Source organism: Nycticebus coucang, chromosome 8, assembly GCF_027406575.1.
Source record: "Nycticebus coucang isolate mNycCou1 chromosome 8, mNycCou1.pri, whole genome shotgun sequence".
Taxonomy (NCBI): Eukaryota; Metazoa; Chordata; class Mammalia; order Primates; family Lorisidae; genus Nycticebus; species Nycticebus coucang.
The window spans coordinates 79,050,841-79,075,854 of NC_069787.1; the positions used below are offsets into that span (position 1 = coordinate 79,050,841).

The 25,014-nt window shown below is 39.1% G+C and overlaps 1 protein-coding gene across 1 annotated transcript; it reads right to left on the reverse strand.

Annotated features, from left to right (window-relative positions):
- Positions 1–13,772: 13,772 nt before the first annotated feature.
- Positions 13,773–15,260, reverse strand: LOC128592016 (hyaluronan synthase 3-like). Its single transcript, XM_053599854.1, is given in 1 exon segment — positions 13,773–15,260. A coding segment is annotated over 1 exon segment (1,455 nt). The 5' UTR covers positions 15,228–15,260.
- Positions 15,261–25,014: the final 9,754 nt, after the last annotated feature.

A 25,014-nucleotide genomic window follows, 5' to 3' on the forward strand; every position in this document is an offset into this window, starting at 1 on the left:
CTCAGGGAACTGAGACATTGTCCATGCTTAAAATCTCCTTCTCCTCCTGAATGCTCTACTCATGCTTCAGAACTCAGTCATACGCCACTCTCTTGTGAGCAGCTCCCACTTGTCCTCCTGTCCAGCCTCTTCTCCCTGGGCTTGTCCAGTTTCTCTTTCAATCAGACTCAGAGTGGTTTGCATTGATTTATGTTATTGACATATCACCTTGTATCATGAAATTAGCTCTCACTTTTATTTAGATCCCCATAAATACCCTACTATGCTTTGGCTAGAGAGGTGAAGCAGGGTGATAGTCTGTATCTGAGGTTCCGTTTCTAAGAATAGTAGTCCTTTTTACCTTCTCATATCTCTTGTGGCTTCAAGATTCCCTACTTGACACCTATTTCATACTGTTTGAGGGTGGTAAGAATGTCCAGAATCAATGACCTCATATCAGATCTGTCTTTCTGGAAGTAGTGTCTCCAAAAGACTGTCTCCTAGGTAGTTGTAATGAAAGAAGGGCACCAGGATCATCATGGGGAACTCAAAGTCTCTCCTAATGAGATTGAAGAGGAGGGATGATTCTGGTTCATCCTCATGAACAGCAAGCATCTTTGATGAATTCTGTGCTTAGTCATATAAACAATGCTTATAAAAAATCAAGGATTTTGTCTCATCATGGAGCTGGTTATAAAATTGCTAAAGTGTCAGGTTGTTTTGGTAACATCCCCTGGAGAAGCTTCCAGGCCTGAGAAGGCCTTAGACATGAGAATAACAGCTGCAGCTGGGCTGGCTGAGCAAAGTAATGAAGGGGAGATGGCTCCTACAGATCCAGATCAAAGAGCTTTGATGCCCCAGTAAGCAACAGCTGACATATCTCCTTGAATACCATTGTGCCCCAGGAGGGTCTACCCCGACTGGGAGGTACATGCATACAAACGCACTTGCAGCACTGTGTCCACACCCAAGATCAGGGGACCTGCCTGTGGGTCTGAGCCAAGACCTGGAGACCTAGTCCTGAGGAGTGGAGGAAGTCCTGAGAAGAGATGCTATTCAGCTGGCTCCAGGGAGTTGCCTTTGACCCAGAGGCGGCCAGCAGCCTGCAATTAAAACTCTTGCTCCCAGGTAATCTACAGTGCTCTAGGTAGATGTAAAGAGTCTGGTGTACTGACTAGAAGCACTGGAAAGGCACAAGATCACACTAGGAATATCTCAGACAGGGCATGGAGATGAGTGCAAACAGAAAGACTTGGGAGAACCCTGCACACACACGGAGAGGTTAACCTAAGCTTGATGAAATGGCCATGTCCAGCCTCAGCTAGCTCATGATTCAGGTACTGTCTTCCTGCAATTGGGCAAAAAACTGGTAGAAGAGAAACTGTGATAGAGAAAAAAATTCTTCATGTGGGAAACAATAAACAAAATCTGCTCTTGTCCACATGGCATCTGGTCATGGTGATCTTGGTGCTCTGCCTGGGCAGAACAAAAGAGATTATCTCCTGAGCCTGGTGTTATCTTTATTCCAGACCCACAGCTCCTAGTCTGAGACACTGCAGAACCAACAGTGGAGGGATTAGCACCTTCAGGACTGCAGGTCATTTGGAGGGCTGCAGGAGATGGTGGGGGTCAGGTGCTGTGTGGGCCCCTGAACATGGAGGGGTGGGGGGATGGGATCAGGCTTTGCCAGCTTCAAGCTTTCTCCACAGGCCTTTGTTCAGGAGAATATTGGAATTGGAGACAGAAGATTGAGGGTGAATCTCCTTATAAAACCAGACATTAGTGGTCAGGTTTTAAGCAAATAACTTTACCCTATTGACTCATCTATAGAAAGGGTACAATAGGGCCCTTTTTTCAGGGTTATAGTGAAAAATAAAATCAGTTGTGGAAATATACTTAGCATTTAGCCACCTACAAAGTTAAAAATTGCTACTGTTTAATGAACACAGATTATCTGCTAAATTCTCAATTTGGCAAAGTGGAAGTAAAACAAAAATGAACATGACAAAATCTCTTTCTTTAGTTCATAATCCCGTTCAGAAGAGATAACCAAGATGTGCTGTGGATAATCAAGTCATTGGAAGATTACGGCATATTATTATACATGATATTGAAAGCTTTTCAAGGGCAATTCCAAACACGCCTTGGGCAAAGAAGTCTATTTCTGTGGCATTAACATGAAGTTAGGTTGCCTACACGTTGAAAGGAAACATAACTGAATGCAGGAATAAATAAATTTTACTCTACCTAGCTGCTTATGTTTTGCTTTCTTTACTATATTATAGGCCCACAGAATGTGGGAACTACAGCTTATTCATCTATATATACCCATGTCAAATTGAGGACAAAAATATTGGTTGACTGTTGTTGCTGAATGAAGCTATGTATAAAGTGCTCTGCCAACGTTACAAAGCCAATGATTAATTTAGAATGGTTGAATAAATTAGAGAAAAGAAGCTGTTTGAGATAGGAAGGTGTGCACTGTATAAAATTCACATAATCAAAAGTAACAGAGGTATAAAACATTTTAAGGTATTCATCAAGTATAAGAAGCAAGTATTAGTTGAGCAGTCACTTTTGCCAAGCTTTGTAGTTTACGTTTTCATACTGTTTTAACCTTTACGGCAATTTCTGGAGGTTCAAATTCTTGTTTTTCTTTAATAGATGGGGAAATTGAGTCCTAGAGATGTCAAGGGACTTACTCAAGTTTACAGAATTGGTACTTGGACAATGGGGTCTAAACTCATGCCTATGTGAACCCCAAAGTGTCTCTCTCCCTCCTTCAGACATGTGGCTTATTTATTGCTGGAGTAGAACTAGATGCAGGGTTTTTTGTTCCTAGCAGAAAGGTGTTTCCATTGTATCCCACGTTTTTGTTTTCCATCAACACTGAGGAAGTAACTTTGGATTCAGAGTATAAGTAAAAGCACTGGGGTCAACCCTTTGGGAACCTCCTATTAGAACAAAAATTTTCTCTCAAAGCAATATAGCAGATTTTTTATGAGACTAATTAGTTATTTTATTGGAACCTAATTCTAAAGCATAGATTCCCAATAGATTTTTTCCTTTATGTTCTAGGAACAAAGTCTTCTGATGCCTAGACATGTTCAAACTGTAGTTTTTCCTCTCAAGAGAAAAAATAAGAATATTACATCTTAAAAGGCAGCTCTCATTGAGCGTGGTGGTTCAAACCTGTAATCCTAGCACTTTGGGAGGCTGTGGTGGGTGGAATGCTTGAGCTCAGGAGTTCCAGACCAGCCTGAGCAAGTGCAAGACCTGTCTCTACTAAAAATAGAAAAAACTCACTGGGTGTTGCATCTATAGTCCCCACCCCTCACCCCCAGGAGGCTGAAGCAAAAGGATTGCTTGAGCCCATATTAGGCAGTAGAACAAGCTGAGTAATAGAGCAAACATCCTAGCTCCTCCTTTGGTGCTGGGCACTGCCCCAATGGAGTTGTGCTGTAATACATCATCTTCTGCCACAATTGCTTCTGGAGGTAGAAAGGTTAGCACTTGAAAGCAAATCACAGTAGTGGCTGATTCCACTTGCCCAGATTACCTGACTAGTCAATGTTGTTTACCCAAAACAATGAATTAATTGTTGTGTTTTTGATGCCTCCATCCATTACAGAAAGACTTGCTCAGAAATAGAAAAGGGGTGACATTATGAATAAGAGCAATATTTGAAATAGCCAAATGGAAGGCTGCTGAACACTTTGACACTTGTGTGGTTGTTTTTTTTTTCTAATGTTAATTAAGAAAAATAAACTGCTCTACATTACAGCATAAAGTCAAAACAAATACACAATAGGAATATACATTTGCCTTCCTTAACGTTCATGCTCCTGAACCAAGCCATTTGAAGAAATCATTTAGCTAAGCTAAGCAACTTTATCAATTGCTGATTCTGACTTCCAAAGCCAACATTTATTAAGTTTCTACTCTGGGCTCCAAATTATAAATATGAAGCAATATATAATAACTCTCCATTTTTCAGGCTTCTGACAACCTAACTAAAATATACAGTGAGCATGTTATATATTTTTTATTCATTCAACAAATATTCATTAATCGTCTAATATTCTGGGTGGTGGGGTTGGTACTGAACCCCAAATAAAAAATTGCTGCTCAATTTCAAATTAAGGTCATCTGACCTTATACAAATAAATGAGTAAACTACACAGTGGGACAGAAGTCAGTAATTGCCATGAAGAAGAATAAAGGATTAGAAGCGGGATAGAGTAGTAAGGATGGGACTAGGGAAATTATTTTATTTGAGAGTGGTTAGAGAAGGCTTCTCCATTCAAAGGCATTTGGGAAATGAGAAGGAGAATAGAAAGAAAGTCACATGGCTGTGAGAAGAAAGGCGTTTCAGGCAGAGAAAACAAGTAAGTAGGAAATGAGAGGAGAGGGTGGTTGATCCTAGGAGCAGGGACCAGCATTGTGACTGCGGGACAGTGAACAATGGGAGAGAGAGAGAGAGGAGAGGAGTTTCCAGAGGCAGAGCAGCCAGACCTCCTGGGCTCCTGCAGCATCACTAGGACTCCGGGATGCATCAGGGGCTTCAACAGAGGAGGGACGTGATCTGTCTCACATTTGAAGAAGACTACTCTTGGTCCTTTTGAAGAATAAAGGGAAAGTGCCAAATAAGCATAAGCAACTATTGCAAGAATCCAAAAAAGAAGCGAAAGTGGCTAGGACCAGGGTGTTAACAAAGAGGAAGGCAGGGTTTGGGATGCATTTTTTAGATAGAGACAATAGGATTTGTTCTTGGAATTGCTATAGCATTTGGGAGAAAGAGATGAATTGAGTATGACGCAAAAGTTTGAAAGCCCAATCGAACCAAATATGGACTTGCCGTTTAGAAGCCAGGGAAAACTGAGAGGGCAGGAGGTGTAGGGGTGAAATTGTGAATTTGGTTATTAACGTGATAAGTTTCAAATATCCTATATTAGTTTGGGGCTGAAGAGAGAGATCTGGGCTCTAAATGGGAATTGAGGAGATAGTGATAGAAAAGTGTTTTGTTGTTTTGTTCCATCACTATTAGATGAATTTGCCAAAAGGGTGAGTTAGTAGAGTTGAGAGCCAGTCATTGGTGATTGCTGACACTGGCAATGTAGATTGGGAACAGAAGAACAAATTATCAAAGAAGGCAGAAAAGAAGAGATGGACAGGGCAATGTCATGGAATCCAAGCAAAGAAAAGTATTTCAACCAGGGGAGCATGACCAAGAGTTATGTGGACCACGTACACCAAAACCCTGGAATGTTCTCTAGTTCAGAGGAAAAAGTTATTCTTAAGGTTGGAACATAGTTGAGGAAGCTTCATAAAAGGGCTCTGATTTAGGATGAACTTGTGATTGGGAGAGATAGAGAGTCTCTGCAAGAGACATTCCATACTGCTGTGATTTAACGGTATCTACCAGGTGCTAGACATTGTTCTGAGAAATTTATATACATAATAACCTTTAAAATCTATGCTGCAGATATACTTGCCCTTGAACAGCACAGATTTGAGCTGCCCAGCCCCTCTGAGTGCATCTGCCTCTGCCCTGCCTGAGACAGCAGGAACAGCCCTCCCTTCTCTGTCTCCTCTGAGGCTACTCGAGGTGAAGACAATGCAGATGAAAATCTTTATGATGCTGTATGTACGTTTTTCCTTTCTTAGAATTTTTAACATTTTCTCTTTCTAACTTATTTTATGTAAGAATATAGCACATAATACATATAGTGTACAAAATAAGTGTTAATCGATGGTTCATGTCATCAATAAGGCTTCCAGTCAACAGTAGGTTATTAGTAGTTAAGTTTTGGGAAGGAGTTGTCAAAAGTTACAGGGAGATTTTCCACTATGTAGAGGTGGTGACCCTAACCCCTGATTTAGTCAAGGGTCTATTATATTGTTAATTGTCCCTTGTAATTAATGAGGAAACAGACTTGGAGGGGAAAAAATTCTTACTTGAGAATACACAGCTTGTAGGTATATGTCAAGTCCATTTTGGTCAGTGAAGGACTACATATACCACAGTGGTTCCAAAGATTATAATGGAGCCGAGAAATTCCTATTGCCTAGTGATGTCTTGATGATCCTGCCCTGGGTAGGCCTGGTCTGATGTGTATATCATGCCATAGTTATCACCAAAAAAGTAAAAGTGATAAAAACATTATAAATAGAAAAAACTTATAGAAAGAATATATAAGGAAGAAATATTTTTAGATAGCTGTACAAGGTATTTGTGTTTTAATCTAAGTATTATCACATTTAAGAGTCCAAGGATCAAAAAGAAGTTTACACATTTATAAAATATAAAAGTTACAATAAACTAAGTGAATTTACTATTGAAGACAGAAAAAATATTTTCAATAAATTTAGTGTAGCATAAGTGTACAGTATCATCCTAAGCTTTCATATTCACTCACTACTCACTCACCAAGTCACTCAGGGCAACTTCTAGTCTTGCAAGTTCTAATCATGGTAAGTGCCTTATATAGATAGGTCTACTGATTTTTATTTTTCATCCTGTATTTTTGATGTACCTTTTCTATAGTTAGATATGTTTAGATACACAAAAACGTACCACTGTGTCACAGTTGCCACCCCTATTCAGTAGCGTTACATGCTGTACAGAGTTGTAGTGTAGGAGCAATAGACTGTACCATATAATAGCCTAGCTGTGCAGTAGGCTGCCATCTAGTTTTGTGAAAATACACTTGACGATGTCTGCACAGTGACAAAATCACCTAACAACACATTTATCAGGACATATCCCTAAAGTCAAGTGTCACGTGACTGCATTGGAAGATATGGCTCTAGAGTGCATTTTCTTTTCTTTTTGTTTTTTTGGGGTGGGGGAATAGACTTTCACTTTGCCGCCCTTGGTAGAGAGCCATAACATCGTAGCTTACAGCAATCTCAAACTTTTGGGCTCAAGAGATCATTTTGCCTCAGCCTCCCAAGTAGCTGGAACTACAGGTGCCCTTCACAGTGCTGGGCAATTTTTTAGAGATGGGGTCTCGCTTTTGCTCAGTTTAGTCTGGAACTCCTGAGCTCAGGCAATCCATCTGCCTCGGTTTCCTAAAGTACTAGGATTACAGAAGTGAGCCACTGCGCCCGGCCTTAGAGTGCATTTACTTAATGCCATCATCTTGCTATACTTTCCATAGATAGAGACATGAAATAAGAAAAGACTTAGAGAGACCCATACATCAGGAATAGCCTCGTTTGATTAGAAGGAAAGATAATTTTACAAGAGCAAAGGAGTTCAAAAGCAAGGTTAGGGATACCAAGGGTAGGCAAGTCTTGCTGAGTCTCTATTTTATAGGCAGTGGGGAATTATTCGTGTTTGTAGCTAGTAAAATTTTGTTAATTTTTTCATTTTGTAAAATACACATGATAATTTTTATAATCACTGATTGATAAAAGTATTGAGTTTAAAACATTCCTAGAAATTTTATGAGTATGGAAACAAATGAATGATGAACTCAATTCTCCAAAGGTATCTCTAGGGCAATTAGCAAGGCTAGACCCTGAATCTTCTGCCACTCCCCCACCCTCACACACACTTTTACCAATATACCCTGATGCTTAGGCAATAACTGGACAGTGTATAGTGACTCATGTCTGATTTTACTTTTTATTTTATTCTGAAATATTTCTATATTAATACACATTCCAGCTTCAATTGAAGCTTTATGTCTAAACCTTTAAGAACATAGGCAATCCAAAGAAAATCACATGTAGAATGTTTAGTGGACACAGCAGACACAGTTGGTGCCCTGCCCACACCATTCCTCTCTGATCCAGGCACAACAAGTTAGTTTCTAATGGTCATCCCTGCATTTTTGTTGGAGGATTACCCTTGAGGTTTTAGAACCCATGTTGCTCATGCACTTAGTAGGTTACAAAAGCTGAGAAGACAATATCTTTGAGACCTGCCTTCAAGCAGTGATTGCTGGCTGTTTAGTGTTGGTATCACAGTCCCTTTACCCCTTTGATATGACAATTAAATTTTCTCAGGTGATTAAGCTCCTGTGGTTCTTTTCCGTGGCTGATTTAACAAGGCCTTCCTTATAAGCCATCTTTTCTTGCCTTCTCACTTTTCTATCTCCCTATTATGTGTTATGGGCTGAATCGTGTCCTCACAAAATTAATGTATTAAAAGCCTTAAGACTCATAACCTGAGTATGTAATTGTACTTGGACATTGAGCCTTTAAAGAAGTTATTAAGTTAAAATGAGGCCATTAATGTGGGGCCTAATTTAATCTGACAAGAGGAGGAAATTTGGACACACAAAAAGACATGAGGGGCACATTTGCTCAGAGGGAAGACCATCTGAGGACACAGTGAAAATGTGCTTATCTATAAGTTAAGTAGAGAGACCTCAGAAGAAATTAGACCTGCTGACTTCTAATCTCCAGAACTGTGAGAAAATAACCTTCTGTTGTTTAAAACACCCAGTGTATAGTATTTTGCTGTGGCAGCCCTAGTAAACTAGCACATAGTGTGACTTAAACTGCCTCAGTCATGTTTCTGCTGAATTGTGGTCTAAGCATTTGATCCTGGAAAAACCTACACTGAGACAGTAATAGTAACGTTTAGTGGATATTAGACCATTTAGGCACCCTTTGTATAAACAGAAGGTGTGCTGGTATTTTTTTTTGCAGATGATTGCAGTGTTGACCTGATGGTGTACCAGCTTTAATTTTTAATTTGCATTTCCTGTCACCTAGAAGATGAATGCAAGTCTTGCCTTTTCTCACACCTTCAGGAAAAGTCACTAATTTGCATTCCTTTGTCATCTCATTTTAGCAGCGGGGGCTCAGGTCACTGGGCCTGATGGGGGCACAGCTATATTAGTCAGAGACAGCAATGCAATTTCACTTCCCTCTTTATTCAAGAGAGAGCACACAAGAATTGAAGAGGTAACTCTCTAATTTTCATTTAAGTCGAAAGCATTTGTGTCTCTGGCCAAGTTCTTGCTGCTATTCTCTGGGAGTTAGCAATGGCCCCTGACTTTCTATGCTCTCCGCTTCTCTGGACGATGACGCATGATGGTCATCCCTGGGAATCTTATTGTTTGTGGCTGGACAGTAATATCAATACCAAACCCCACTGAAAGAGGGAAGTACTTATTGAGAGAAGGAGATGAGCAGGTCCCCCCACGTGACGGATTTCAAGAGAGTTTAGGGACAGTAGCTGCATTTCAGATGAGTAGAGTGACACAGCACGTGACTGGTGAGAGCAATGTATGAGGAAGGCATCAGTTTCTTAAGCACCCACTGTATGTCACGCCCAGGCTCTTGCGCATATGCTATCTATCTTAAATACTCAGCCTTTATAATTTACTGATGAAAAAGGGGCTCCAAGCAACTTGTTATTTAGTGGTGGAGCAAACATCTGATGAAAAGTCTTTCTGACTTCAAAGCCATGTTTTTCTAATACTGTCTTCCTAAAAAAGTAGAAGAGGAGAAGAAAAGATTCCCCGGTGTAATTTTTTTCTGCTTTCTGGAAATTGAAGAGATGTTAAGACAAGGTGGAAGAGGACTTAGTATCACATGAGAAGGACTGGAGGGTTTTTGTCTTCCTCAGATCCAGAATGCCTTCCAAAGAAGATAGGAGTATCTTAAAAGCTAATTCCAATTGAAGAAGATATTGGACTGTTCCTCTGGCGGGGGAGCTGGGATTGACACAGGCCAAAAGACTTCTGTGATAAGACTCCACGGAGGGTGATGGTATTGAACCTTGAATTTCTTTGGACAACAAAAGGTCTTACAGCTTTCTGGACACCCTGGCCATTCTCTGAAATTCTGAGCATTCCACCCAAAGAGAGGTCTCAAATCTGTGCGAAGCCTGGGAACTTTCTCAGCCTCTGTGTTGAGTACTTTATGCTGCAAAAGAAACCGTCACAAAACTTAGCACATGACCACACAGTCCTGACTATTGTAACTATGTGATAGGTCCTGAATATGGGTAGTCTGATTCCTCTAACTTTATTCTGCTTTTTCAGAATTATTTTTTATCATTTACAGTTCCTTTGCATCCCATATACGTTTTAGAATAATAACTATAGCGATGTAAAAATTTTGGTGGGATTTTTATTGGCATTGTGTTAAAACTTTATAACAACTTAGGAATAATAAATCTTTACTTTGTTGAGTCTTCAGATCTTTGCATCTTTCTGCTTCTTTAGATAATTGCTTTTCTATCAGCATTTTAAACTTTAAAAAATGCAAACCTACACGTTTTGTTAGATTTATACTGAAGTAGTTTTATGAATTAATTGGTATTGCATTTTTAATTTCAATATCCAAGTGTTCATGGCTACTATATATAAATACAATTGATTTTTGAATATTTAGTATCTATCCTATGACCTTGTTCAGTTCAGTTATTAATTCTAGAAATTTTTGTGATAGTCTTTTGTGGTTTCTTTTGTAGACAATGATGCGATCTGAAAATATAGATGGTTTTATTTCTTTCTTTTTATCTGTCCTTTTTTCCCCTGCCTTATTGCACTGACTAAAGCTTCTAAAAACTACTTAAATTAATGTGGTGAGAGACTTCCTTTCCTTATTCCTGATTATTGGGGGAAAACATTCCGTCTTTTATCATTAATATTATATTGGGTTGTACATATTCTTTTTTTTATTGTTGGGGATTCATTGGGGGTACAATAAGCCAGGTTACACTGATTGCATTTGTTAGGTAAAGTCCCTCTTGCAATCGTGTCTTGCCCTCAAAAGGTGTGGCACACACCAAGGCCCCACCCCCCTCCTCCTCCCCTCTCTCTGCTCTTCCTTTCCCCACCTTTCCCTCCTTCTTTCTCTCTCTGCTCTCCCCTTCCCCCACCCCCACCATGACCTTAATTGTCATTAATTGTCCTCATATCAGAAGTGAGTACATAGGATTCATGCTTCTCCATTCTTGTGATGCTTTACTAAGACTAATGTCTTCCACTTCCATCCAGGTTAATACGAAGGATGTAAAGTCTCCATTTTTTTTAATGGCTGAATAGTATTCCATGGTGTACATATACCACAGCTTGTTAATCCATTCCTGGGTTGGTGGGCATTTAGGCTGTTTCCACATTTTGGCGATTGTAAATTGAGCTGCAATAAACAGTCTAGTGCAAGTGTCCTTATGATAAAGGGATTTTTTTCCTTCTGGGTAGATGCCCAGTAATGGGCTTGCAGGATCAAATGGGAGGTCTAGCTTGAGTGCTTTGAGGGTTCTTCATACTTCCTTCCAGAAAAGTTGTACTGGTTTGCAGTCCCACCAGCAGTGTAAAAGTGTTCCCTTCTCTCCACATCCATGCCAGCATCTGCAGTTTTGAGATTTTGTGATGTGGGCCGTTCTCGCTGGGGTTAGATGGTATCTCAGGATGGTTTTGGTTCGCATTTCTCTAATAGATAGGGATGATGAATATTTTTTCATATGTTTGTTAGCCATTCATCTGTCTTCTTTATAGAAGGTTCTATTCATGTCTCTTTTTTTTAATGTGAGAATCTTTATTTTGACAAGTGCAGTATAAAAAATTTGACCTGAAAAGTAAAAAAAGGCAGGTAAAAATAAATATGTTTACAAATTATTGTAGAAACAATACAAAAGAGGATTAAAATTCTCAATGAGGAAAAACCAAAATATGTCCAATTGTATAAAGGCTCTTCCCTTGCAAGAAACGGGGATAAAGCTGAAGACCCAGTTTGGTTTTGCTGCTGAAAAATGTACAAAATAACTTAGAAAAAGGAGTCGAGGTCAAACCTTGTGAGCTCACTACCTGTACCTGCCTACTTTTGAGCTGAGGAAAGTTGACCACAGTGCAAGACAGAGCTGATGGTAGGACAGCCAGGAGTTCTCCATCCAGTTTCCATCATCCTACATTAACCTTCAAATAAAAGCTGAAGAAAAACAAGCCCTTAGGGAGGTCGGAGCTCTGCAGTTGGCTGACCGGATTTCCTCCACTGTAGTGCTCAAAATTGTTTTCTTCTTGGCTAGTAGAGCTGCGTTTAGCAAATGCCTGCTGCCTCCCAGCTTTCATGGATTGGGTCTGATGCCAGCCAACAGTCTTAAAAGCAACTCCAGGTCTGTGTGATGTTGCAACTGCTAGCTAGCTGGAAAACCCTTGAGTTAAGGGGAGAAGGAAAGCACCCGGGTTTGCCCATCTGTGGCTCAGAACACTTTCTTTGTTGGAAGCACCTGGGTACACTAGAGGCTTGCCCCCTCAACTACTCTCCACCTTAGTGCTGGTTCTGAGGGGTTAGCTGGCCCCTATGAGAATGGATGTTTGGAGAGATTGAGAAAGCAATCTTTAAGTCAAAGGCTGAGTCAAGATCCCACGTTTAAATCCAAATGCTGAGGACAGTCTGTAAGTTGCCAGTCATTAGAAAATGGCTTTCCCTTACTCTTCAAAAGTAGCCAAGGGAAACTGAACAGCTTGAACCACCATGAGAAAACAAGAACCTTAGGATGTAGGAACCAATTCTATCTTCTAGTTTGGTTTCTGGAAAGAAGCACGCAAACACTCTCTGCAACCTGGCTATAGAATTCCACTAAGGAGAATAGAGTCTCGAAGATCCTTAGCTTGAATCCAAAGGTTCAACTTGGAAACACAGAAAACCTTTCCACTGGAGATGATTGTCAAGAACAGTAGCCTGAAAAGTCATGCATGCTAACCCAGCTGCCAAGGAAACCTGCCCAGGTCCAAGGTTGTAGCCAGTTTGGTCAGAAGCTCAGAGCATTTCCCGTATGTGCTGAGAGCAGAGAGTCCTGTAACAGCCTGGGTCCTGCTCCAGTTGCCACCTTGAAAAACATGATCAGGGTGGAAAAGGTGGCTATAGTTAAAATAATGGGCCTTTAAAAAAGGAAAGAGGATGTTTAGCCTCAAATCAGAGCTGAATTTCAGAGGAATTCAGGACTATACAGGTTAAAATATCCAAGACCTCACTTCCTTTCTGAACGTGTTAGGTTTTAATCTTCTTGATGGCTAAAACATTTTATCTCCCCAGCAGAGATCACAGACAAGCCAAGAATCCATCCAGAAGTTTGAGCAATTTCCAGGTGGAATACGCAAGGCCTCCATATAGCCCATGCCCTTTAGTACCACCTCTTTGTTCTTCCTGGCAAACTTTCCTTTTTAATACATACTTTTAGAAGCAGTTCAGTGCTAACTTCCTGCTGGTTTGGTTCATCCCTGGGATGTTGAGATGTGGAGTGGGGTACATCATGTAAAGCACCATTCCTGGACCCTGTTTTCTGATGCCCAAAGATCAGGCTTTTGCTAAGCCTTGTATCTCAGGCACAGTCTTATTGCATTGATGACTGGGGAGGGGGGTTGGGGGGACACTAGCTGGCCAGACCTCTCCACAGACATTCTCTTGCCACCTCTGGTTGCATTTTTATCAGTTAGGAGAGCCTCTTCCCTCAGGCTGTCATTGCTCATATACCTATCAGAAGTTGACACTGAATTGAACTTACTTGGTTAGCACACTACTGAGTTTCCTCCGGATCCCAGGAGAAACAGAATCTTTCCCAGAGGCCACTGCCTATGTGCAGATGGGCAGCCCAAGAGCATGCAAGACCTCTCTGCTCTGAGCCTCTTAAAAGTGTTGCCTCCTCTAAGTGGAGCTGCCCAGGCCATACTACAGTCACCATTCTTTGCATTTTAGATTTGTCCTTTGGACCATTAAGAAATTAAAACACAGCACTCCCTCTTCCCTCCCACCCCATCTTTCTCATTGATTCCCTTTTCCCTCCCTTACCCATTGCACTTTTCCCGCTCTGCTTGGGGGCTACGTCACACCTCAGCAAAAGCCAAACTATACTGCTCTGGCTTTTTCCCACATCTCTGGGCAATGATGGCCAGGTACAGCATGAGCAGGGCCACCCAGTAGCAACCGTACAGGATGGCCCCGGAGACAAGGAAAGCTAGCTCCGTCTCACTGAACAGGTCCTGGCAATAAGCTGTGTAGGCCAGCCCTCCCAGAAGAACTGCCACCCAGATGGACACGGGGATGAGGCCAATGAAGTTCACCACAATGGTTTTTCAGCCAGAGGTGCCCCAGCCAGATTTGTTGATGGTAGCAATGGCAAAGATCTTTGCTGGCAGGAGGCTGGACATGTAGAGAAGGGAGTAGAGGGACATGAAGATCATCTCTGCATTGCCTCGAAGGAAGCAGGCATAGGTAGCCTTGATAATGCCCACTAGCTGCACCGTCAGCAGGAAGAGGAGGATGTTCCAGATGCGGCCACGGTAGAAAAGCTGTATGACCGTGGCAATGAGGAAGAAGGGGAAGAAACCTGTGACCACTGATTCGTAGGTCATCCAGAGGTGATGTTTATGGAACCAGAGAGAATTGTAGAGCCACTCCTGGAAGTAAGACTTGCTCCAGCGGGTCTGCTGGTTCAGCCACCAGAGATACTTAGTGGGGGTCTCTGTGAGGCACTTAGAGCGAGCTGTATACTTAGTCCGGTAGCCAAGGCTCAGGACTCGATTGGTGAGGTGCCGATCATCCCCAAAGCTACACTTGCTGCCTAGGAACTTCTGATGGTACCAGTCCTCCAGGAATTGTTGGAGGAGGCTGTTGCGGTACAAGCCCAAGGGCCCGCTGATACACTGCACACAGCCAAAGTAAGACTGGCAGGCCCACACCACATTGAAGGCCATCCAATACCGCATGCTGCTTAGGAAGGAGATCCACGAGTCATACTTGTTGAGGATTTGGACATCTCCCCCGACTCCCCTTACTTGGGGATCCTCCTCCAGGACTCGAAGCATCTCGATGGTACAGGCTGGATCCAGCACAGTGTCAGAGTCGCACACCTGGATGTAGTCCACTGAATCACCAAGGGCCTTGAAGGCTGTGTATATGACTTGGCGCTTGCCTCCCCACTTCTGCATGATGCATGAGAAGGTGCTGGCACGCACTACGTTCCGTACGCAGTCCATGCCCTCCTGTAGGCTTGTCTCTGTCTCACCTTCGCCAGCCTCATGGAAGTTGCTGCGCCACACAAAAAAGCCAGCTTGCTCAGTGCCACCTAGCACTTCGTGGAAGATGTCCAGCATGTAGGCGTCTTCCTGGCGATTGCCATCCACCACCATGACCACCTTGAGGTCAGGGAAGGCGATGCGCTGGGCAGAGCGCAGGCACTTGCGCAAGTAGTCAGGGTCTTCCTGGTATGCAGCAATGCACAGCACCACCGAGCCCCGACGGGGAGAGGGCAGCTTCAGTGGCCGGCTGGCCCGTCGCATGCGCCTGTGCTCCAGGAAGGCAAACAGGCTCTGGATGAGCAGGTGCAGGCCCAGGATGGCGCCGTACAGGCCAAAGGACAAGTAGTGCTTTTCTGTGAGGATGAACTGGTAGCCTGTCACATAGGCTGCCAGGATGCCACCCAGCACTGCCAGGGCAAACAGGCTGGTGCCCACCACACGCAGGGCTGTTGTCAGCTGCACTGGCCGGCTGCCCGCGCTCCGGTGCTCAGCAGGCCCGCGGCGGCTCCATGCCCCTCCTCCCGCTCCTCGCTGCAGCCACAGCGCACTTCGACTGAAGATCCTATTCATGTCTCTTGCCCATTGATACATGGGATTGTTGGCTTTTTTCATGTGGATTAATTCGAGTTCTCTATAGGTCCTAGTTATCAAGCTTTTGTCTGATTGAAAATATGCAAATATCCTTTCCTATTGGGTAGGTTGTCTATTTGCTTTGGTTGTTGTCTCCTTAGCTGTATAGATGCTTTTCAGTTTAATAAAGTCCCATTTGTTTATTTTTGTTGTTGTTGCAATTACCATGAGTCCTCTTCATGAGGACTTTCCCTAGGCCAATATCTTCCAGTGTTTTTCCTATGCTTTCTTTGAGGATTTTTATTGTTTCGTGCCTTAATTTAAGTCCTTTATCCACCTTGAATCAATTTTTGTGAGTGGGGAAAGGTGTGGGTCTAGTTTCAGTCTTTTACATGTGGATGTCCAGTTCTCCCTACACCATTTATTGAATAGGGAGTCTTTCCCCCAAGGTATGTTCTTGTTTGATTTATGGAAGATTAGGTGGTTGTAAGATGTTAGTTTCATTTCCTGGTTTTCTATTTGATTCCAAGTGTCTATGTCCCTATTTTTGTGCCAGTATCATGCCGTCTTGAACACTATGGCTTTGTAGTACAGCCTAAAATCTGGTATGGTGATGCCCCCAGCTTTATTTTTATTACTAAGCACTGCATTAGGTATACGGGGTTTTTTTCTGGTTCCATACAAAACACAGAATCATTTTCTCCAAATCTTGAAAGTACGATGTTGGTATTTTAATAGGAATGGCATTGAATAAGTAGATTTATTGGGGAAGTACAGACATTTTGACAATGTTGATTCTTCCCATCCATGAGCATGGTATGTTCTTCCATTTGTTAATATCCTCTGCTATTTCCTTTCTGAGGATTTCATAATTTTCTTTATAGAGGTTCTTCACCTCCTTAGTTAGGCATATTCCTAGGTATTTCATTTTCTTTGAAACTATGGTGAAGGGAGTTGTGTCCTTAATTAGCTTCTCATCTTGACTGTTATTGATGTACACAAAGGCTACTGACTTGTGGACATTGATTTTATATCCTGAAACATTACTGTATTTTTTGATGACTTCTAGGAGTCTTGTGGTTGAGTCTTTGGGGTTCTCTAAGTATAAGATCATGTCGTCAGCAAAGAGGGAGAGTTTGACCTCCTCTGCTCCCATTTGGATTCCCTTTATTTCCTTGTCTTGCCTAATTGTATTGGCTAGAACTTCCAGCACTATGTTGAATAGTAAAGGTGACAGAGGACAACCTTGTCTGGTTCCAGTTCTAAGAGGAAAAGCTTTCAGTTTTACTCCATTCAGTAAAATATTAGCTGTGGGTTTGTCATAGATAGCTTCAATCAGTTTTAGAAATGTGCCACCGATGCCTATACTCTTCAGTGTTCTAATTAGAAAAAGATGCTGGATTTTATTGAATGCTTTTTCTGCATCTATTGAGAGGATCATGTGATCTTTATTTTTGCCTCTGTTAATATGGTGGATAATGTTTATGGACTTGTGTATGTTAAACCAGCCTTGCGTCACTGGGATGAAAACTGCTTTATCACGATGAATGACTTTTTTGATGATAAGCTGTAATCTTCTGGCTAGGATTTTATTGAGAATTTTTACATCTATATTCATGAGTGAAATTGGTCTGAAATTCTCCTTTTTAGTTGGGTCTTTTCCTTGTTTTGGTATCAGGGGGATGTTTTCTTCCTAGAAGATTAATATGTTGGGGAACATTCTTTCCTTCTCAATTTTTTGGAATAATTTTTGCAGTACAGGAATAAGCTCTTCCTTGAAGGTTTGATAGAATTCTGGTGTGAAGCCATCTGGACCAGGGCATTTTTTGGTTGAACGCTTTTTTATTGTTTCTTTAATCTCAGTGCTTGAAATTGGTCTGTTCAGGAAATCTATTTCTTTCTGGGTAAGTCTAGGGAGATGGTGCGATTCCAAATATTGATCCATTTCCTTCACGTTGTCAATTTCTAGGCATAGAGTTTCTGGTAGTATTCAGAGATGATTTCTTGTATCTTTGTGGGATCAGTTGTTATTTCCCCTTTATCATTTCTGATTGAGGTTACTAGAGATTTTACTTTTCTATTTCTAGTTAGTCTGGGGTTGTACATATTCTTTATCAAATTTTTAAATTTCAGATTATTATGATGTTCCTCTCTATCCCAGTTTCTGAACATTGTAATCAAAATTTAGTGCTGACTTTTTGTCAAATGCCTTTTCTGCATGAGTTTACAGGATAATACAGGATTTTTGTTCTTTATCCTATTAATATAGAATACATTTGACAATTTATAACTATTGAAATAACATTATATTAGCAAAATTTATCTCAGTTATGGGGTACAAATCCTTATATATAGTCATATTTATTAATATTTGGTTAAATATTTTTGTGTTTATATTCATAAAAGAAATCAATCTATAGTTTCCTTTTTAATACATTTTTGTCTGTTTTTTAGTAGAGTCATACTGGTTTTGCAAAATAATTTGGAAATTATTCCCTCCTCCTCTTCAAATTACTAAAAAATGTTTGTATAGAAATTTTGTTAATTTTTTACATGTTTGCTGTAATTCTTCAGCAAACAAACAACAACAAAAAATAACAACAACAAAAAAAACTTGTTTGAAAACAACCCAACTTATAAATGGGTAAAATATCTGATTAGAAACCTCAACCAAGAAGATATATAGAAGAAAAATATGCATAAAATAATTTGGTCAATACCATATTTTATTAATGAATTATAAATTAAAACAAGGTAATACTCCCCACCATAACAATGGCTAAAATCCAAAATACTGACAACCCCAAATGCTGAAGAGGATGTAAAGGAAGAGAAATTCTCCTTCATTGCTGGTGGGAATGTAAAATGGCACCAGCCACTTTGAAATAAAGTTTGGCAGTTTCTTATAAATATAGACATTCCATTACTATTTGATTCAGAAATCTCACTCCTTGATATTTACCCAAATTAACAGAAAACTTATATCTACACAAAATTCTGCACATGAATGTTTATATCAGCTTAATTCATAATTGCTAAATCTTGGAAGCAACTAAGATTTCCTTCCACAGATGAACTAAGGCACAACCACACCATGGAATATTATTCAGCACTAAAAAGAATTGAGCTATAAAACCACAAAAAGACATGAGGGAGTTTTAAGTGGATATTGCTAAGTAGAAGAAGCCATGTGAAAGGGCCACTGTGTGTGGTTCCAACTTTATGACATTCTGGAAAAGAGAAAAATATAAAGACAATAAAAATTCGGTAATTGCCAGAGATTTAGAATGGTTGTGATGGTGGAATGGGGATGGAAAGGAATAAATAGATGGAATACATGTAATTTTCAGGGCAGTGAACTATTCTAAATTATACTATAATAGTGGGCACATGTCATTATATTGGTCAAAACCTAAAGAACATCCAAAATCCAGAGTAAATCTTAACATAAACCTGGACTTTAACATTATGAAAATACTGGTCTGTCAGTTGTTACATATGTATCAACAAAAAGCACACTTTTTATAATAGTGGAAACTGTAGAGTGTGTTGGGAGGGAAAAGGGGACATATGGGAACTCTGTATTTCCTATTCAATTTTTCTGTAAGCCTAAAACTGCTCTAAAAATTAAAGTGTATTTCTTTTCCAGAGACAGGGTCTTGCCTTGCTGTTCAGGTGTGACTGTAACTAACTACATCCTTGAATTATTAGGCTCAAACCTCAGGCCATCCTCCTGCCTCAGCCTCCTAAGTAACTGGGAATCTGGCTAATTGTTTCCCTTTTCTTTTTTATTTTAGAGGTGGGGTCTTGCTAGCCTCATAGTCCAGGCTGCCTGCTCCATCCTCCCTTCTTACCCTGCTAAGTTACTGTGATTATAGGTGTGAGCCACTATATCAGACATAATTTTTTTAAGAAGAGTTTTTCAACTGAACACACAAACATACATCTCTACACCCTGCCTCCACATCTTTTGGGGGGAGTTTTAAAATGAAAACTTCAAGTTCTTTAAAAGTTATAGTGCTATTTAAGTTGTCAATTTCCTATTAGTTCAGCAGTGTTAAATTGTGATTTCAAATTATTGGTCCTTATTACCTAAGTTGTCATTTCTATGTATGCATAATAGAATTGCTCACTTTATTCCCTTTTAATCCTTTTGATAACCATAGGATCTGTTGTAATATCCTTGTTTTATTCCTGCTCTTGGTAATTGGTGCCTTTTTTTTTTCTTTGTCAGTCTTGTTGGAGGTTTATCAATTTTATTGACCTTGCAAAAAAACAGCTCTTCTTTGCATCCATGTTCTCTATTATTTTTTCATTTTCAATATAATTTTCATCTTTTTTTCAACTTTTATTGAGATATGGTTGACAAAGTTTTATTTTCCAATGTTATGTTTTGATATAATACATCTTTTGAAGTAATTATCACAATGAAGCTAATTAACATATCTCTCATTTCGTATAGTTACCTATTGTGTGTGTGCAGTAAGAACATGTAATGTCTCTTTTCTTAGCAAATTTCAAGCATACAAGACATGATTATTAACCATATATCATATAGTCACCAGGCTGTACATTGGGTCTCTAAAAATTATTCATCTTATGTCTGCTAGTTTGTGCCTTGACCAACATTTCTTCATTTCTTCATTGCCTCACCCCAGCTGCTGCTGCTAATTTGCTCTGTTTCTATGAATTAGACTTTCTAGATTTCACATATGAGTGAGATTATGCAGCAATTTTCTTTCTATATCTAACTTATTTCACTTAGCATAATATTCTTCATGTTTATTGATACTGTTATAAATGGAGGATTTCTGCCTTTGTAAGGCTAAGCAATATTCCAATACACACACACAGGCTCAATGTGTGTATATACATATACAGGGCATCCATCAAGTTCATGTGCACTTTAAAATAGTAAACTAATTTAAAAATGCACATGAACTTTATGTCCACCCTGTATATATGTGTGTGTGTGTATGTGTGAGTGATCTCAGTCACATTTTCTTTATCCATTCACGTGTCAGCATACATTTAGCACTTAGGTGTTTCCAAATCTTAGCTATTGTCAATAACACTGTAGTCACCGTGGAAGTGCAGATATCTCCTTGAGTTAGTGATTTGATTACTTCCAATACACATATGTACCTGTAAGTGGGATTGATATATTATAATGTAGATTCGTTTTTTATTTTTTTTAGAAATCTGTATATTGTTTTCCATAATTGCTGTATCAACTTACATTCCCATTAATAGTGTACAAGGTCACCCTTTATCCACTTTCTTATTAACACTTGTTGACTTTTGACTCTTGGTAGTGGACATTCTAACAGATGTGGGGTGATATCTCAATATAGCCTTAATTTGCATTTCCATGGCAATTAGTGATGGTGAGCATCTTTTTTATATAACAGCCATTTGTACGTTTTCTTTTTTTAAAAAAAATCTATTCACCTCCTTTGTTCATTTTTAAATTACTTCTTCTTTTTTTTTTTGTAATTTATTTTATTTTATTTTATTTTTTCAGTTTTTGGCCGGGGCTGAGTTTGAACCCGCCACCTCCGGCATATGGGACCAGCGCTCTACCCCTTTGAGCCACAGGTGCCTCCCCAAGTTGTATGAGTTCCTTGAGTATTTTGTTATTTATATTTTTATATTATTCCTTTACTGAATGTATGGCTTACAAATATAATATTTTCTCCCTTTCTGTAGATTGAGTTTCATGTTGTCAATTTTTCATTTGCTATATAAAAAGAATTTTAGTTTGATGTAGTCACATTTATTTATTTTTGTTTGGTTATTTTTTGCCTATGTTTTTAGAGTAAGAAGTATGATGTTTTTAGCTTTGTTCTTGCTCAAGATTGTTTTAGCTATTTGGGATCTTTTGTTGTTTCCTACAAATTGTAAGGTTGTTTTTTCTATGAATGTAAAAAATACCATTGAAATTTTAATGGGATTGTCCTGAATTTGGATATCACTTTTGGTGGAGCAGACATTTTAATTATATTAATTTCTTCAAACCGTAATATAGAATACATGAGGTCAGACAGGTAAGTTGGTGAACTCATCCTAGAAAAAGTGCTCCACTCCTCACTGGTGATTATCAGTACAGTAACCTTCAAAGTGCTCCTCTTGGGAGCTATGCCCCTATGCCATTGTTTGGTCCACTCTTCAAAGAACTTTTTCTAGGATGCATTTGCCAACTTAATTGTCAGACCTTGTATGACCACAGCTCTGATGACCATTCCAGAGAAAGAGTTCTGAAATTGTTTTGAAGCATGGACTAGGCCCTGGAGTCAGTGCATAGCTTCTCCAGGGAAGTACTTGGAAGGTGAATGTAGTCATATTCAGCAATGAAGTATGTAGCACTATTTCTGGGATGAGTTTACCAACTTAATCGTCTAGCCTTGCATTTCCATTCCTTTGTGTCACTTCAGTATCTTTCATCAATGTTCTATGTTTTTAATTGTGTACATCTTTTCTGCCTTGGTTCAAGTCATTTGTTGTAAGTATTTTTCTTTTTCATGCAAATGAATTAGTTTTCTTGATTTATTTATTGGATAGCTTGTTAGTATATATAAAAGCAACCAATTTTTTATGTTGTATGTCTTGCAAACTTACTGAATTCCTTTATTAATTATAAAAAATTTTGATGATTTTTTAATATTTTCTATATAAAACATTATGTGAGCAAGGATAATTTTACTTCTTCCTTTCTGATCCAGATGGCTTTTATTTCATTTCCTTGCCTTTTTGCTCTGGGTAGATTTCAAAACTCTAATAGAATTGGTGAGAATAAGCAGCCTTCACTTGTTTCTGACCTGTGATAAAAGGTTTTGACCGTTTCACTGTTGAGCATGATGTTAACTGTAGGTGTTAAATCTTGAGAGTTTTTTTTTTTTATCATGAAAGGTGTCAAAATTTGTGAAATGTTTTTACTGCATATATTGTGATAATAATATAATTTTATTTCACATTTTGAAGATGTGGTACATAATATTTATTGATTTGTATCTGATGAACCATCCTTGTATCTCCAGGGTAAATCACGTTTCACCGTGATATAGGATTTCTTTTCATATGTTATTGAATTTGCTAACATCTCCTTGAGGATTTTTGCATCTATGTTCATGAGGAATATTAGCTGGTGACTTTTTTTTTTCTTGTATTATCCTTGTCTGGCTTTGGTATCAGGGTTATGCTGGCCTTCTGAATGAGTTTGGAAGTATTTCCTTCTCATTAATTTTTTGGGGGAAGAGTTTGAGAAGGATGGTATTATTAATAATTCTGCTGTAAATGTTTGGTAGAATATGCCAGTGAAGACATCTGTCTCTGAACTTTATTTTGCAAAAGACTTTGGACTGTTGATCAAATCTGCTTACTTATCACTGTTCTGTTCAGATTTTGTTATTTCTTAATGATTCAGTCTTTGTAGGTTGTATGTTTCTAGGAATTATCCATTTCTTGTAGGTTCTCTGATTTGTTGGTGTTCAATTGTTCACAGTAGTCTCTTATGATCATTTGTGTTCCTGTGCTGGTCCTCTTTATTTATACATGTATTTGTTTTTGTGTTTTCTTTTCTTTTTTTTTTTTTGAGACAGAGTCTCACTATGTCACCCTTGGTAGAGTGCCATGACATCACAGCTCTTGGGCTTATGCGATTCTCTTGCCTCAGCCTCCCAAGTAGCATTTAAGTCTTCTTTTTTCTTAGCCTAGCTAAAGATTCATCAATTTCATATTTTTTAAAAACTCAGTTTTGTTGCTGGTTTCTTTTATTTTTCTAGTCTCTATTTTATTTGACTTTTAATAGGCCTTTCCTTTTGTGACATATGGCTTCCTGTGTTCTTCTTTTTCTAGTTTTTTGAGTTGTAAAGCTAGCTTGCTTACTTGAGATCTTTTCCCCTAATATATACATTTGCTACTATAAACTTTTTCTTATACACATAACTACTTTTTCTGTATTGTGTACATTTTAGTGTGTAGTGGAAAGTGCAGAAAACTTTACTTCCCTTCATGTCTTTATATCTCCCCCTGTTTAGAAGATACTTTTCTATATTTCCTCTAGAAATATAGAAATTTAGGATAATAACATTTAGGATAATACCATTCATTGTCAAAATAGTGCTTTAACTATAAAACATAATTTAGAGAATGCAAGGAGAGAAGTCTATTTAATTTATCTGTGTTTTTGCTTACCATGCTTGTTCTTCCTTTCTATGTTCTAACATTTCTTTATTTTTATTTAAAGACATTTCTTTAACCATTCTTGTAGTACAGATATGCTAGTGAAAATTCTGTCAATTTTTCTCAATTAGCACATCTTGATTTTTCCTATATATACATAGGTTTATGCCTTTTCATAAATATGAAAAGTTTTCTATTATTAGTCATTTGAGTACTTTTTTAGTTTTGTCCTCATTTCTTGTTTCTAGAATAACGATGATACAAATGTTCAATTGTTTACTTAATTCCCACAGGTCCCTAAGGCTCTCCCTTTATTTTTGTTTCAGTCTACTTTGTTTATGTTATTAAGATTGAGTTATATCTATTGACCTATTTTCAAATTCCAATGGTCTTTCACATGTAGCTTCTATTCAGATATTAAGGCCATCCACTGCATATTTTTATTTCAGTAAAGCTGATTTTTATTTCTATTATTTGCACTGAGTTTTCTTTTCTATTTTCTATTTATTTTCTAAACCTTCCTGGGTTCTTTTTTATATGTTTTATGTTTACTTGCAATTGCTTATTGAACCATATTTATAAAGCCTGTTTAAAAATCTACCAGATAGTTTTAACTTCTCTGTCATATAAGTGTTGATGTCCATGACATCTTTTTAGAAACACAGTCTGAGATCTTCTTTTTCTTGATATAATGAATGATTTTCTTTTTTTTATTTTTTATTTTTTATTTTTTTATTGTTGGGGATTCATTGAGGGTACAATAAGCCAGGTTACACTGATTGCAATTGTTAGGTAAAGTCCCTCTTGCAATCATGTCTTGCCCCCATAAAGTGTTAATTTATGCAAATCTCAATCTTACTTAACCCTTTTTTTCTGCTTTTCTCTTATACCTTTTGATTAGAAAAGAGCTACTGTTAGCTCCCAGGTACAGCAGCATTCGTGTTCCCCATCCATCTGTCACTACCATTCAATTGGAGAGAGTTCTTGGCACTGCTTGGCAGAGATGGGAGTTCTGGTTACCTGTTAGCTCTCCATTTATAACTCCCTGGCTGAGATGTATGGGAATGCCTTATTACTGCTCACATGACCCCCACTGACACCACTGGGAGTGACATTAGTGCTGTCAACACTCGGAGATGGTGGAGGTTCTGACTCCTCACAGCCCCACCCCCGATACTATACAATCAGGGACAAGGAAAGATGCCTTGTTTCTTCTGGGGGAAGGTGAGAACATACACAAGTCCAGGCTCCCCAAGGTCTTTACTTACAATGTGGGATCAGAGGTGTCAGTGGAAGC